Source organism: Podarcis liolepis, assembly GCF_965112155.1.
Source record: "Podarcis liolepis genome assembly, chromosome: 4".
Classification (NCBI taxonomy): Eukaryota; Metazoa; Chordata; class Lepidosauria; order Squamata; family Lacertidae; genus Podarcis; species Podarcis liolepis.
Window position 1 is genome coordinate 51,329,870 of NC_139558.1, and position 14,246 is coordinate 51,344,115.

A 14,246-nucleotide genomic window follows, 5' to 3' on the forward strand; every position below is an offset into this window, starting at 1 on the left:
CCTAGGAAATTAGATGCAGCTGTGAGTGCACTCTTTATACATCCATGCGTGTGGCAAAAAAGAAATCAAAATAAGTACCTGGTCAAATTGCTCAAAGAGTTTGGCACTGGGCTGGTGTATAGTGCAGATAATGGACCGACCACCCTGTGCTAAAGCCTTCATCAAGGAGACGACTTGAAAGCAGGATGCACTGTCCAGGCCGCTAAGAAGAAAAGGAGTTTGTCAGGATTGTTTTTTCACTCACTGATGTTCATAATAGCCCCTCTGAATTAAAAGAACAGAAGCTCCACAATCCCAACAGGGTTTGGGTAGGAGGAGATATTTCCAATGAGCTGTACTGGCTACCACCATTGGCTCTCCCTGGTTTTTCATATTTTAGTTTGGCAGCTACAAGATTGCGCTTAACATTATGCTAGAATGACTTCTTGTTCCCTAAAGCATCCTTCTCCCTCCACCTCCCTTTCAGCTTTTCGTATCTTGCACTTGTTGGCCAGCAATATACGTTCTAGTTTTCAAAGGATCTGGGACCTTACACATCTCAGTACACTTATGGCTGCCACTGTGGGCTTCTGTTTTACAAACTCAGGGTTCCCAACCCCTGGGACACCACATTTTTGGTTCTGCACTGCAACTTCTGGGTGCCCTATTAACAGCACTGCTTGGAAGTTTCCTGTGATGCATTGGCAGCCAGAGATTGCTGCTGAAGGCATCACAGCAGGAGAAACAATGGCACCAACTGTTAGCAATCTGCAGAATCGGAACTAGTGAAGTCAGCATCATATTGTATATTGAACCATCGAATTGTAAGGTTGGTCATCTGGTTGAAACCCGCTGCAATGCAGGAATCTCAACTAAAACATCCATGACAGATAGTCATCCAGCCTCTGCTTTAAAAGGTACTGGTGAGCACATAAATTCCTTGTTAGGGGTTTAGGGGTGGGGGTGGAATGGAGGGAGTAGAACTGGAACCATATAAACAAAGCAAAACATAAAATAAAATAAAAACATAAAGAGTTCAGGAGTGGGGAGATTAAGGAAGCGGAGGAACTACCTTTGGATGGAAGAAGAAATAATTAGATTGAATGATAATCAGTTTTAAATAAACTAAAACCAGAATGGGTTGTGGGGATTAATGAAGGGAAGGGATTGGCTTTGGATAAAAGATGAAAGAATAATAGGGAATAATAATCTACTACATGCATTCTAGCAATCAAGTATTTAAAAGTATTGGGTTTCTCCCTAGGCCCCATGCACTTTACCACATGACCCCTGGAGGGTGGGCCATGGATCAATGCGGTACTGCAAGCCATGCACTAAATGATGATGATGATGATACCATCTTTAGGTTGGAATACAAATTACCTGGTAGGTTCATCAAAAAACATAACTGGCGGGTTGTTCACCAGCTCCAAAGCAATAGCGAGACGCTTTCTCTGCCCCCCTGAAAGACTTCCAGTCCTCGTAGTGGCACAGGACAGCAAACCCAGAGCTGTCAGGATCTCCTTTACCTGAAATGAGGGACAACAAAGTATTTCAAAGGGTCTTCACAAGTGCTGTCCACATTCAACAGGGCGGGGAGCCTGCAGACCAGATCAGGACCTCCCGTTTGGTCCACTGGGGCAATTTTCAAAAACCAAAAAAAAAGAAGATGCTATATCTGCTATCAGGTGTGGGGCAGGTAGAGATGTGTCTGGATCAGCTGCATGAGCCAATCCCTGCAGCAAGCAGGATTGAACCCCTCCCACCCATTAGCTGCTCGATTTGAGAACATTCATCAGTGCAATCTCTTTAACTCACTGTTTGCGACGCTCTCTACAACAATGAATTTCCTTTCAACCACATACCCCAAACAACTATTTATACTGCTGTCTATACAAGATCAAAAGCTGAGCTGCAAATCTAGCTAAAATATAATATCCAGTTGTTAAATGAAGCATCCTTATAATTGTCTGAACATTCCTATGAGTACTTTGAAAAGATTTTTCTTTCCTCTTTTATTCCTACATTGAGTGAAATTTAACCATTAACTGTTGGTTCTATAAATGGTAGGCAAGCAGCTGGGGCTTCTTTTTAATAAGCATGTCTTCAATCTGCCCTCACCCCAAAAAGCACAAAATTCAAATAGTTTATCCTAAATTCCTTTGTTACTGATATAAAGAGTGCTGCATACATATTTCATTCCCCACAAGCAAGGAGGAACTAATTTATGGCTCAGTTTTCACAATTACATTAAAAATATTCAGTATGTTTCAGATTTATTCCTTGAGCAAAGTACTATACATACCATTTCTCTCCTGCCTTCATCTTTTTCCTGAAGTTTCAGATGAGCAGATACCTGAAATAGTAGGCCAAACATAATCCTTGTTAGACACTCATCTCTGAAGACTCCATCAACTATCAACATGATTGACTAACTACAGTTCCTAGGATGCTTTGGGGGATGCCATGACTGTTTAAAGTGACATGATACTGCTTTAAATGTATAGTGCAGATGTGGCTTAATTCGGAGCCTTCTCTTAGATAATTGAAGCTCTTATACACAGGATGCCTTTGAGATTAGAATGCTTTTCAAACAAGCAATGCTTCTCTCTTGAGGAAGTGCAATCCAGCAAGAGTCCTTTACCACCTCTTTTCCTCCTTGACTCTATATTTAAATCGTTTCTTATGATCAGACAAACCTTAGGAAGAAGGGAGTTGCATGAATGGCACACTTGGGAAGATTGGAAATCAGTTTTATGAGAGAGGAGAACAAATTGATAAAACACCGTGTACACCTCTCATCCCTTCAGACTATAACTTGGTTCAGCTTGACTCAAGTTGCTATGGAAAGGTAAGGTTTATTCTTGTAAACATCTTACATAGGCTCCCATTGTATTTAAACATAAGGAGGAAGTCCATATTTTTATTCAGTGGGAAGACCCTCTTAATGTCTCCCTCCCTGTAATTTCCTGGTCTCTCTAAGAACCAGGAAGATTCAGAGTTCTGATCTTTGAGTCAACGAATTGCTTTCTGAATAAACAATGGGTGGGCAATCACACAAAGACACTTGGACTTAAGAGCCTGTTGGATCTAGTCTAGCATCCTGTTCTCAGTGTAGCCACCCAGATGGCTTCTGGGAAGCCTGCAAGCAGGAGCAGAACACAACTGCACTCTTCCCACCTGTGATTCCCAGCAAATGGTACTGTATTCAGAGACATACTGCCTCTGACATAGCAAAGGACACATGAAGGTGTTGACAAAGCAAAAACAGTGGCCAATAGCAGCAGATTTGCTTTATTTATTTTTTCCTTTGGGCAGCTGCAATTAAAAAAAAGAACTACTCTGAATCTTTTGATCCTAGAAGGTATGTTTAAATAACATTTAAATAAATATTTTCCCCAAAAGTCCTCAGTATAATAATGCATTTAATCGCTGGAAAATGAGTAGCTTGGGTTTGACCAGGCCAACTCACAGCAGTTGACCCTGTAACTGAACGCTCTTCAGGTCTCTGCACAAAACTGCCAAGTGGATTTCACAGAAGCCTGGACAGCGGACATTTTTAGATTTGTCAGCTCAAATCAGCCTCTCTGGCACTAGGCCAAAGGCGGCTGGCTTTGCCTCCTAGCCCAGTGTTTGTTTATGGAACAAGCAGCCTTGTTGAGAGGGAAGTGAAGGAAGAGGCAAGGAGCGTGTATTTTGGTCGTTCCCAAAGACCTTGGACTATCATTAAACTGAAATCACAGGGAGATAAGCTTTAGTTAGATGCATCAGGCTGGAAAGGATATTTCAAAGACCTGCCACTGGCAAGACAGGCTCTTCTATACAGGGAGCCACACTTTCTATGCACATTAGAGTATTAATGCGTTTTTGCTTTATATACTGCAGCTGTATCTTCTGTGTGTAAACAAGTGACTTCCAGAATTGAAAAGCAGGGGTGCAGAGTAATGGATGGCCAGCCCTTTAATAATACAGATTTGTAACTCAGGCTCTTTTCTTAAAAAAAGAAATATGAATACGGTATCTATTTATTTTTCCTCACAAATTCTCTTCTGAATCCCCTCCACGAAGTGAAAAAGGCAAGTGAGGCGCTTCTCATTGCCCTGTTGTGGATGGTAGTGGAAGGAGAAGGCCTTCTTTGTAGTGTTGCTCTAATCATCAGCCTGCACCTATAGTCACAATAGTGGTCCCCTGTAGGCGTGGACAGTCATCACATTACTGGGCTTCTGGTACCCAGGCCTTTGGAAAATCCAATTAAATTCTATCAATGCACAATGTCCTAGACAGTGTTTCCCCCCCTAAAAAATGTTTAGGGGTACTCTCATTTTGACTCAAGAAAACCATCACTTTATAGTTCAAATCTGGGGAAATAAATACAATAAATGGACAAAAGTACAAAGATTCACAAAATGTTTAGGGGTATGCATACCCCTGTGTCTCCGCAGAAAAAAAGCACTGGTCCTAGGGTTGTTTGTTTGTTTGTTTGTTTGATGAAAGCCTGCTTTTTTATTGTTTTACTGTTCATGAGGGTTTTTAGAGGTGTTTATTGATGTTTTTTTTCCTAGGCTTTATAATCTTAATTGTATTTCTTTAATTATTTAATGTATGTTAACCACTCTGGAAGGTTTTGATCAAGATTTTATCTTTTCAATCATGTTTTATTGATTGCTTATTTAATGATTGAGCTCTGGGAATTATTTTGATGAAGGGCAGTTTAGAAATTCCGTAAATAATAAATAAAATGGGACTTCCTCCTTTGAGCTATAAAACAAACTTCTCATTGCCTGCTCCAAGGCAAGAGCAGAGTGGTCAAGTCTACAGACTGCTTCACTTTGCAGCACTTAAGACTGAAAAGAGGTTTGTCAGGGTAGCAGCACACAGGGTTAAGCCTTATAAAGGATCAAGCAGTCCTGAAGCCACAGTCATGGGGAAGTTCAGGCTAAATATGGTTCAATTACCATCATGGCTTCTTGGACAGTAAGATGTGGAAGTAGCATGTCATCTTGCATTATGTAGCAGGAGACTTTGCGGAAAGAGCGCAGATCACGGGGTTGTCCATTGATGAGGATCTCTCCTTTCATCCCAGTCTCTCTGAAATTGGTCAAGAAAAGAAAAAAAGCATGAAACTTTCCTTCACATCCTTTAGGGGGAGACAAAGCTAAGGGCTGGCTTGCACTTAGGGACTGACTTATTTGTCAAATACAGTTCTCTGTTTCCCATTTTTCAGTCTTGAATTCCGTTCTCCACATTTCTGCACAAATTTGCCAGTTTTATGCATATAATATTTTATGAATTTGTAGTAAAATGATCAATTTTCATTTTAAAAAATCCTCATGGACGTTCTTCTGCATTTTGGTGCAAATTTAGCCTTATGTATGCAGATTTGACTAATGCACTCACTTTTGCAAGTAATTTCCCCTAATACAATGCATTGTTATGGTATTCTCACTATCATGTTAACGTTTATGCACACTCTACATTTTTGTAAACATTGCTTGGCTAGAAAATTCCATTCTCAAATTAGGAGAAGTGTAAATTTTGAAGGATAGCTATGCTTTGGTTCTTAAAGTGTGAATTAGGCAGGTTTGCCTTTAAAGGTGAACTGAACCAAATTTGTCTCCTACCCCTATGTGCCCTTTACATTTTTAAAAAAAGACATGCAAGTCAATTATGCTTCTGCAGATGCAAGTAAGCACAATGTGCGAAGTGATCTCACTCACTCATCTGACTCACCGAGAGCTCCAAGGCTGTTTTGGAAATCATGAGATTGTAGACAAGTCCTACATTCAGAAGACTGCAATGAGCAAATCAGCCCTCGGAGCAGGTGGCATAGTATTTACTTCTAAATCTCTGGAGTTCTCTCAATCATGCAGCACCATGAGTGAAAATATTTGTCTTATCAAAACACTTGTAGACTTTAAACCAGAGAATCCAAATCTGCAGGAGCAGGTTTGAGCAACAGTGTTGCTGATATGTATTAAGGCTTTTTTAAAAAAATATGTTTTATAAATACAAGGTGAAATATTTGCTTAAGAACAAGGATTAGACCTAAGGTTCTTCTATGTATTATAAGGTAAAGGTAAAAGGACCCTTAACCATTAGGTCTAGTCGTGACCGACTCTGGGGTTGCGGCGCTCATCTCACTTTATTGGCTGAGGGAGCCGGCGTTTGTCCTCAGACAGCTTCCGGGTCATGTGGCCAGCATGACTAAGCCACTTCTGAACCAGAGCAGCACACGGAAACGCCGTTTGCCTTCCCGCCGGAGTGGTACCTATTTATCTACTTGCACTTTGACGTGCTTTCAAATTGCTAGGTTGGCAGAAGCTGGGACCGAACAACGGGAGCTCACCGTGTCGCGGGGATTTGAACCGCCGACCTTCTGATCGGCAAGTCCTAGGCTCTGTGGTTTAACCCACAGCGCCACCAGTGTCCCTGGCAGCAAATGCAAGTTTGTGACAGTGAATAAATATGACAAAGAAGGTGTAGCCAATTCTGGTTCTCCAGTGGGCATAAATGCATTCTACATACGTTTCCAAGCACATGTTTGTCATCTCACATATTACAAGTTTAGCTGCACACTTAAAATTAGTTATATCTAAACAACATAATGTGGGAATTGACCATTGCCCTCACTTACCTGTATCCTGCCAGGATGTTCATGAGCGTTGACTTTCCAGCTCCAGAAGGACCCATAATGGCCACAAGTTCTCCACTGCTGAACTTTCCTGAAATTCCTTTCAACAAGGTCTTGAAACCTGCAAAAGAAGGAGGTGCAATGTTTAGACTTCACCCCACGTCTTCCTAGTCATTCTAGCAGATTAGAATCTGAAATACTTGAATCCCAAGATTGATTTAAGACTCAAGATGTCGCTAGTCTCTAAACAAGCTAGACCTAGTCAGGTAGCCTCAATTTAAGTGCTTGGTTTGATATTCAATATGTAATAAAACTATGTACTGCTGAGAGAACTTCTCTGTATTTTTCCATTTTCTTGAAAAATCTTACAAGGAAAACATAAACAGTGAACATTTATTTGTTGCAAATAAAAGCTCTTTACCATTTTATTACCTACCATCTTTTCCCTAGTACAGTTGTCTTAGCATGGTATTTCAAGCATGCTACACCTTTCTGGTTTTTATTAATTTCTTTGCAGTTTAAGAGGCAGAAATTAGGTTGTTGCAGCACCTACACTTTGCAACTCCCTGCCTGTTGACATCAGGCAAATGCCTTCACTTTTGGTGCCTGCTAAAAGCATTTTTATTTAGATGAGCCTGCCCAGATATTTGGGACGCGGGTGGCGCACTGTGGGTTAAACCACAGAGCCTAGGACTTGCTGATCAGAAAGTCGGCAGTTCGAATGCCCGCGAATGGGTGAGCTCCTGTTGCTCGGTCCCTGCTCCTGCCAACCTAGCAGTTCAAAAGCACATCAAAGTAGAAGTAGATAAATAGGTACCGCTCCGGCGGGAAGGTAAACGGCGTTTCCGTGCACCGCTCTGGTTCGCCAGAAGCAGCTTAGTCATGCTGGCCACATGACCCGGAAGCTGTACGCCGGCTCCCTTGGCCAATATAGAGAGATGAGCGTCGCAACCGCAGAGTTGGTCACAACTCGACCTAATGGTCAGGGGTCCCTTTACCTTTAACCCAGATATTTAGAAAGTTGATGCGAGCTTTAACCTCTTTTTATTTTATTATTTCAACTTTTTGAAAGTATCAAATCATTGTTTCTAATTCTTCCTATTGATAAAATGTCTTGTCTTGTCTCTCTTTTTGTAAACCACTTTAAATTTTGTTTGTTTTTACAATCAAGTGGTGCATAAATTTTATGACATGATAAATAAATAAAACAGTGAAACTAAGATATTTACACGATATAGTGATAGCCATCATCTAAAATGGCTTTAAAAATGGGATTAGACGAATTGAGTGGGTGAGAATACTACCAATGGCTACTTCTTAACTTCCAGGATCAGAGGCAGGTTGCCTCCGGATTCCAGTTGCTGGAAAATGTGAGTGGGAGAATGTGGTTGCACTCCTGTCCTGATGATTGTGGGCTTCCCAATGGTATTGAGTTGCTGCTGTGAGAACAGGGGCTCAGCTAGACTGGTAAAGAAAAAGCGATTTATATGTGTGGTATGTGTGATATTACACTGTGCCACCAGATGGCGACGTGAAGTCCCATTTTTTTCTACCTGTTTTCCCTGTTTAAATTTACGACGTTTTAAACTGAAACACTTCTTTGATGTGTCTAGATCCAGGCCCGGATGCTGAACTAGACGGGCCCTTGGTCTCATCCAGCACGACTCTGCTATGGCCACAGAACAGCAGGAAGTGAATGTGAGAAAGCAAGTTTGACATTTAGTAAGTCAATCATTTTCATCTTCATCGGCCATTGAAAAGCCAGATTTGAAAGAAAAGGCCTAGAGTTTGCTTGTAATGTCTGCATTGATTTTAGCAGACTGCTCCAGCTGCTATGCCCCCATCATTTGTGTTTATACAGACATTTTGACAAACATATAAGAGGTTTCCAATGTACTTGTCTCTTGAGCAGTGTTGAAAACGCAAGCCTCACCGATTTCCAGGAATCTTCACAGTATGAAAAGGAGTTGAAAGCAAGATAAAATGTCACTCCTTATCCACGCCTTTCAAAAAATACCAACTACATACTGAAAAGCGCTTGTCATAAATTATTTGTCAAGGTACAACCTTAAGTGCATCCCGCAAGCTGCGTTTAAGCTGCCAGTGTGAAAGAAGGTTTACAATGAACGCTGTCAGAGATGTCCACCTCCGAACAAGAATAACGTGTGCTGGGTGAGAACATGTAGCAATTGTTCAGGAAACCTCACTAGCTTGATAGAAATGACTTAACTGCAGAAAAAGAAAAATAGAAATTTGGATCCAGGCAGTACTGCAGGTATGCGGGAACCTGTGCTCCAGATGTTGTTACACTACTGACATGTCAGATCTGGCCACGGTGATGCATGCCATAGTTACATCTCTGTTGGACTACTGCAACATGCTCTCTGTGCAGCTGCCTTTGAAAAATGTTTGGAAGTTTCAGCTGGCCCAGAATGCGCACAAAACTGCTCACTGGGGCTAAGCTACAGGGAGCATGTTACTCCCTTGTGAAAACAACTTGCCACTGGTCTGTTTCTGGTCACGATTCAAAGTGATGCTTATCACCTATAAATCCGTATGTGGCTGGGGCACAGGATACCTGAAAGATCTTTATCTCCCTTTACTAATCTGTCCAGGTGCTATGATCCTCAGCTGAGCATCTTTTCTCAGTCCCATCAACATCAGAGGCACAGCTGGTGGTGATACAAGAGACAGACTTTTCTGTGGCGGCTCCCATACTATGGAATTCCCTCCCAAGAGAGGTTTGATGGGCTTCCTCCTTGTTATCTCTCCACTGGCAGGCTAAGACCTTCTTTTTCAGGTAGGCCTCTGAAAACTAGGTGCCAATGATGTTGACCACTGGGCTGGTATCAGGGCAATCAGTAACTCAGTGCCAGTTTTAATTGTGCTTTTTAAAAAACTATTGTGTTTAACTAGTTTAATTTCATGACCTTGTCTTTTATACTAATGTTTTTAAAATGTTGTAAGCTGTCTTGAATCCCAGTTCGAGAGAAAGGAAGCTACAAACAGACAAACTACAACTTCCATCATCCCTGGGCCATTGGCTATGCTTGCTAGGGATGATGGGAATTGAAGTGCAACATCCTCTGGTAGGTCACAGGTTCCGTTTGCCTGCATCACTGTGTTTCACAACTGGCCTTACCACATTAAGTAACTGTATTTTCCCAGCATTGCACAACTGGTCTAGCCACATTAAGCAATGTATACACTGCTGCTTCCCCACAGTATTTAACCCAAGCATAAAAACATTTTTAATTTTTTTTTTTTAAAGGGGAAGAGTACAAAATGAATTAAAGAACTGGATTTTGTTAACGAGCATTTCAGGCTACTGAGACCCTAAAACACAATGGCATGCATTATTCTTTTCTGGAAATGGGTGAAAGGTCTTGTTGCCTATGAAGGTCAACCAAGTAGAGACTAGTTATCTATGTAATACCAGCATTGTGCCCCTTTTAATCCCTTATGGAGGATTAAAATATTCAGACACAGAAAGAACTAGAGCCTTTCTCTGCTGCAGAACATTTCAAGGCTAATCTGATTTAGAATCTGTTGACCCATAAATTCTATATTGGCATTGCATACTTCCTGTGATTATAAACACTGGTGCTGTCGGGGTAGAATTTTTGGGCAAAAGTCTAAGATCTGCACAGAATGAATACCTTGCATTGCTAAAAACAAAACGACAGCAGCGGAACGGAATTATGCTGACCAAGTCACCATTTGCGATCTAGAAGAGACACCAAGAGATGCCCTTCTGTCCTCTACAATATATGCTGTCTTACAAAAATGCCCTCACCAGTTAATGAAAAACCTAATCAAATGATGTGTATACAAAACAATCCTATCTCAAGACACCATCATGGAGTCCCAAAATGTAAAAAGCATGTGGGCCTTGTGAGAAAGTTTCCTCAAAAAGTGTAGGGAGTAAATACGATTTCCAAAGGGATAAACACTATTATTGTAAAACTGTGGCCTAAGAAGTTAGAGAGAGATTATAAGCACTGATCTCTTAACTACGGTAAATCTCTGGCATAACAGCACAAGGCACTTATATGAACTATTGTCTAAAAGTAGGCATCAGTCAGGTAAGAAACTATGGCATGAACTGGAGGGGGGTGCAGTTAAATTGTTAATTTACCTAGAATTTAGATTCCAGAAACGCTCATATACCCCTTTAACTTTATTGTTCTCTCAGATCCATGGATTAAATTTCAGCTAGGCATTAGATCTGACAGACTGCATTGTGTTGTTAAACAGAAGGAAGTCTTTACAAAGTAAGGTTTATGGATCTTTCTAAAGCTGTGCATGCCATACTCCCCCCCCCCCAGCAGCAGCCTATTCATTGTATAAATTTAATAACTGGATAATGCTTTTCTTCAGAGAAACTAATGAGACTTGACAACCCACTAGGCAGTTGGACCCCTAACACTATAGCATTTGTGGCTGGCTATTTAGCAGATGGTGTGACCTCATGCTTCCTGCCCAACTACAAGTCGTTTACCACAAGTTCATCACTACTGTATTAGTATGTTGTATGTACGTTGTTAGGGATTGATTAGCTGCTTGTGCGTAAAAACGTGCTCCCTCAGAGTTTGTGCGACCCCACAAACCTCCGTGTGTGACGGAGCTCCTCAGACATGTCTGCTCTAGTCACTAGTAGAGTCCGACAGTGGCTGTCTGCGGAAGCGTTTCCAGCAAAGGAGCTCCTTAACGGAAACGCGTCTCCTGGACTCACGGCGTGACAGTTTCCGGCGAGGTGTGGGTCTCCCTATGGGAGACTCAGATACCTCCCCACTGTTCTCGCTGGAAGCGTCCCTGAGCCCTCCCTCCTGCTCGCATTCCCTCAGAGACCCACTCCTCCCCCTGCTGGTCCCTGCTTCAGCTGTTGAGTCTCTTTCTTCCTCCCTGAGTCCCTCCACCACCTGATGCTCCGATGGCAGTTCCCTGACATACGTCAACTTAGATTTCCTTAGGAAGTGTGAAGTTCTTTAAACTTCTCTTTACAATGATTCTCTCTTAGCAGTAATCTTGCTGACGTTATCCAAAAATCAACAAACTAGTAAGAGCACAGATTGAGCCCAAATGGAAGAGAAAATACCACATAATTTGGGGCTAGCAGGCCATAACTTTATTGGTACTATTTCTTAAGCCATTTAAAAGAGGGGTCACCAACCCACCATCTGAGGGTGCCAGGGTGCCTACGAAGGTCTTCACTGGTGCCCTCAGGAAAGCGCTGCGGACTAAGACTCTAGTCTTCCTAGAAAAAATGTTATGAAGCAAAAAGTTCAGAAGTCTTTTGTGTTTGACGGGACTTGATCCCAGATAAATAGCTACAATATGACAGTCTAACTGGAGCCCTCAGCACACTTTCAAAATTTGAAATGTACCCCCTGGTCCAAAAAGGTTGTTGACTCCTCTCTTAAGGGATTTGCAGCTAAACGGTACATGACTACCTCCATCTATGCCAGTGCAGATATTCCTCTTGTTGAGATAGCAGAGACCATCTCCCTTCACCTCAGTCTTCTCACAGGCCAGCTCCTCTGACTTGGAGCTAAAGTCTACTATCAGCAGCTTCACCAATTGGAATGAAAAGAAACCAACAAAACAACGGCAACCGGAAACTTCCAAAAGTCACCAACATGCTCTTGACACAACAGCCACAATCGCACAACACTCCAAACCCTAATTTGGAAGATCATGAATGAGTTAATGTTGAGTTCATACATTTCCTCCCCCCCCCCATTTGTTTCCAATTGGTGTCCAAACTGGTTTTCTTAAACCAGTGTCTGCTTGTAAACGAGGATCAAAAGATGGTTTGTGGTCTTGGTTGTGAGTAACTATGATAGGCAAACTCCCACACTAAGATCCACAAGTACATTGCCCCTGAAGTGGCAAACAAAAAGTGCACGTTGTCTACATTTCAGCACAATGCATTTCTTTGTAAAGTGTAAATAGATTCTGATACGACTCATCCTTTGTTTCCTATAAGCTACTGCCAAGGTTTGTTTCTTTAATGCCAACATTACAGAAGAAAGACAACCAGTTGGTAGGCTTGGACTTGTGTGGTTGGAGAAGAAAGCTTGACGTAGAAAGGCTATAGCACTGAAATTCTTCTTAAAATTATTAGCGAGGATGGCAGCTTTCATGGTTGAAAAAAATAAAACGATCCATTCTCCTACACAGATATAATTTTGATTAAATGTTGTCTTAAAAGATTGTGAAACTGAATTTTTCAGTAAGACAACTTTGTCAGGATCTGGTTCTTAAAAGCAGGTGCTGGCATTGTGTGAGAAGCAACATAAAGCTAGATATAAGTAGATACAGCCACATGCCTGCATCCCAGAGCAGAGAGAGAGAGCCTCTTAAATGGGTCAATGAACGATAATAACCCTGCTCCCACCAGGCTTCATGCAAGTGATTCAAGGATGTATTCCACATGGCAAGCTTCAGGTCTACAGGTTTGAGGAATTATGAGTCAGAATGTGTCTTGCTCTGTGCGTTTGCTTGCCTCCAAATAAGGGGGAAAGTGATGAGGTGAAGTTACATGATTTACTGTTTTAATCTTTTCTGTGAATTTACAGAATAGCTTCTTTTCAAGCAACTCAAGCCTTATGTAAACATTTGGCAGGTTATTATTGTTAGAAAAAAAGATCTTGCATTTGCTTTTGAATGGAAGTCTTTCCTGGAAGGATCTCTCTCTCTTAACACAAAGAGACAAGGCAGGCACCTGTGGTCATAAGGATGACTCACAAATACAACAGTAGAACACACACTGGGGCTGGAGAAAGATAGGCCTATGCCAATCAAGCGGCCACCGATTAAATTTTGTGATTTTATTATGAGCTAAAGCCCAAATATTCAAGGGTTCATAATAAGGCCAAACACCAATCAAAACTATATATATCTATACACACACACACATATACACACACACACAGAGAGAGAGAGAGAGAGAGAGAGAGAGAGAGAGAGAGAGAGAGAGAGAGAGGCTGACATCCAATGGTGCTAACCTGCCAACAGGATAGATTTCCATGAATGAAATGGGGTTTCCCATTCCACTCTCATTCTCTGCAGCTCCCTGTGTGCCCACAAATCAGTTCTGGAGGGTTTGGGGAACCTGCTGGAGAACATCTGGGAGGATGGGGCTACAGGGAGGAGCAATGGAAAACCCATCCATCCATCCATCCATCCATCCATCCATCATCTTAACACTATTTCCTTTACAACTAGTAACAATACCACTAAAACATTTCTAATGGCCTCGAGTAGGGAAGTGGAATAACTTTGATTCAGTTTGCAGTTGCTGAAACAATGCACAAAGCAAAGCACAAAATCCACACTTCACCAAATTTTGCAGCACAACTCCACAGCCAAGTAATTATATATCATAAAAAATCATGGATCAGGGAAAATAGCATCCAAAAATGCATTGCTTTGCAAAAATATGTATACTAGGCTAAACTGCATACAAAAATGTGTATATCCGGACTAAAATGCTGAGTAGTTTTCATGAGGATTTTAAAAGAAAACTGCAAACTCATATCGAAATATGATTGGGAAAACTGGGAAAACTGAGAGGAACCAACACTGATATTTTCGCTCATCCCTAGCCTAGAGACATTAAAAAAAATCCAGA

General features: G+C 41.5%; 1 protein-coding gene across 3 annotated transcripts in view; it reads right to left on the minus strand.

Annotated features, from left to right (window-relative positions):
* Window positions 1-14,246, minus strand: part of ABCG1 (ATP binding cassette subfamily G member 1) — a 49,950-nt gene that overhangs the window by 15,115 nt on the left and 20,589 nt on the right. For all 3 annotated transcript variants that reach the window (XR_014525465.1, XM_083500513.1, XM_083500514.1), the window contains exons 3-7: window positions 6,614-6,731; window positions 4,935-5,067; window positions 2,285-2,335; window positions 1,363-1,508; window positions 79-202 (exon numbers count right to left, since the gene is read on the minus strand). Coding sequence is in view for 2 of the 3 variants with exons in the window: in XM_083500513.1 (XP_083356639.1) it covers window positions 79-202; window positions 1,363-1,508; window positions 2,285-2,335; window positions 4,935-5,067; window positions 6,614-6,731 (572 nt within the window). In the remaining variant the exon portion in view is untranslated. The remainder of the gene's footprint in view (window positions 1-78; window positions 203-1,362; window positions 1,509-2,284; window positions 2,336-4,934; window positions 5,068-6,613; window positions 6,732-14,246) is intronic.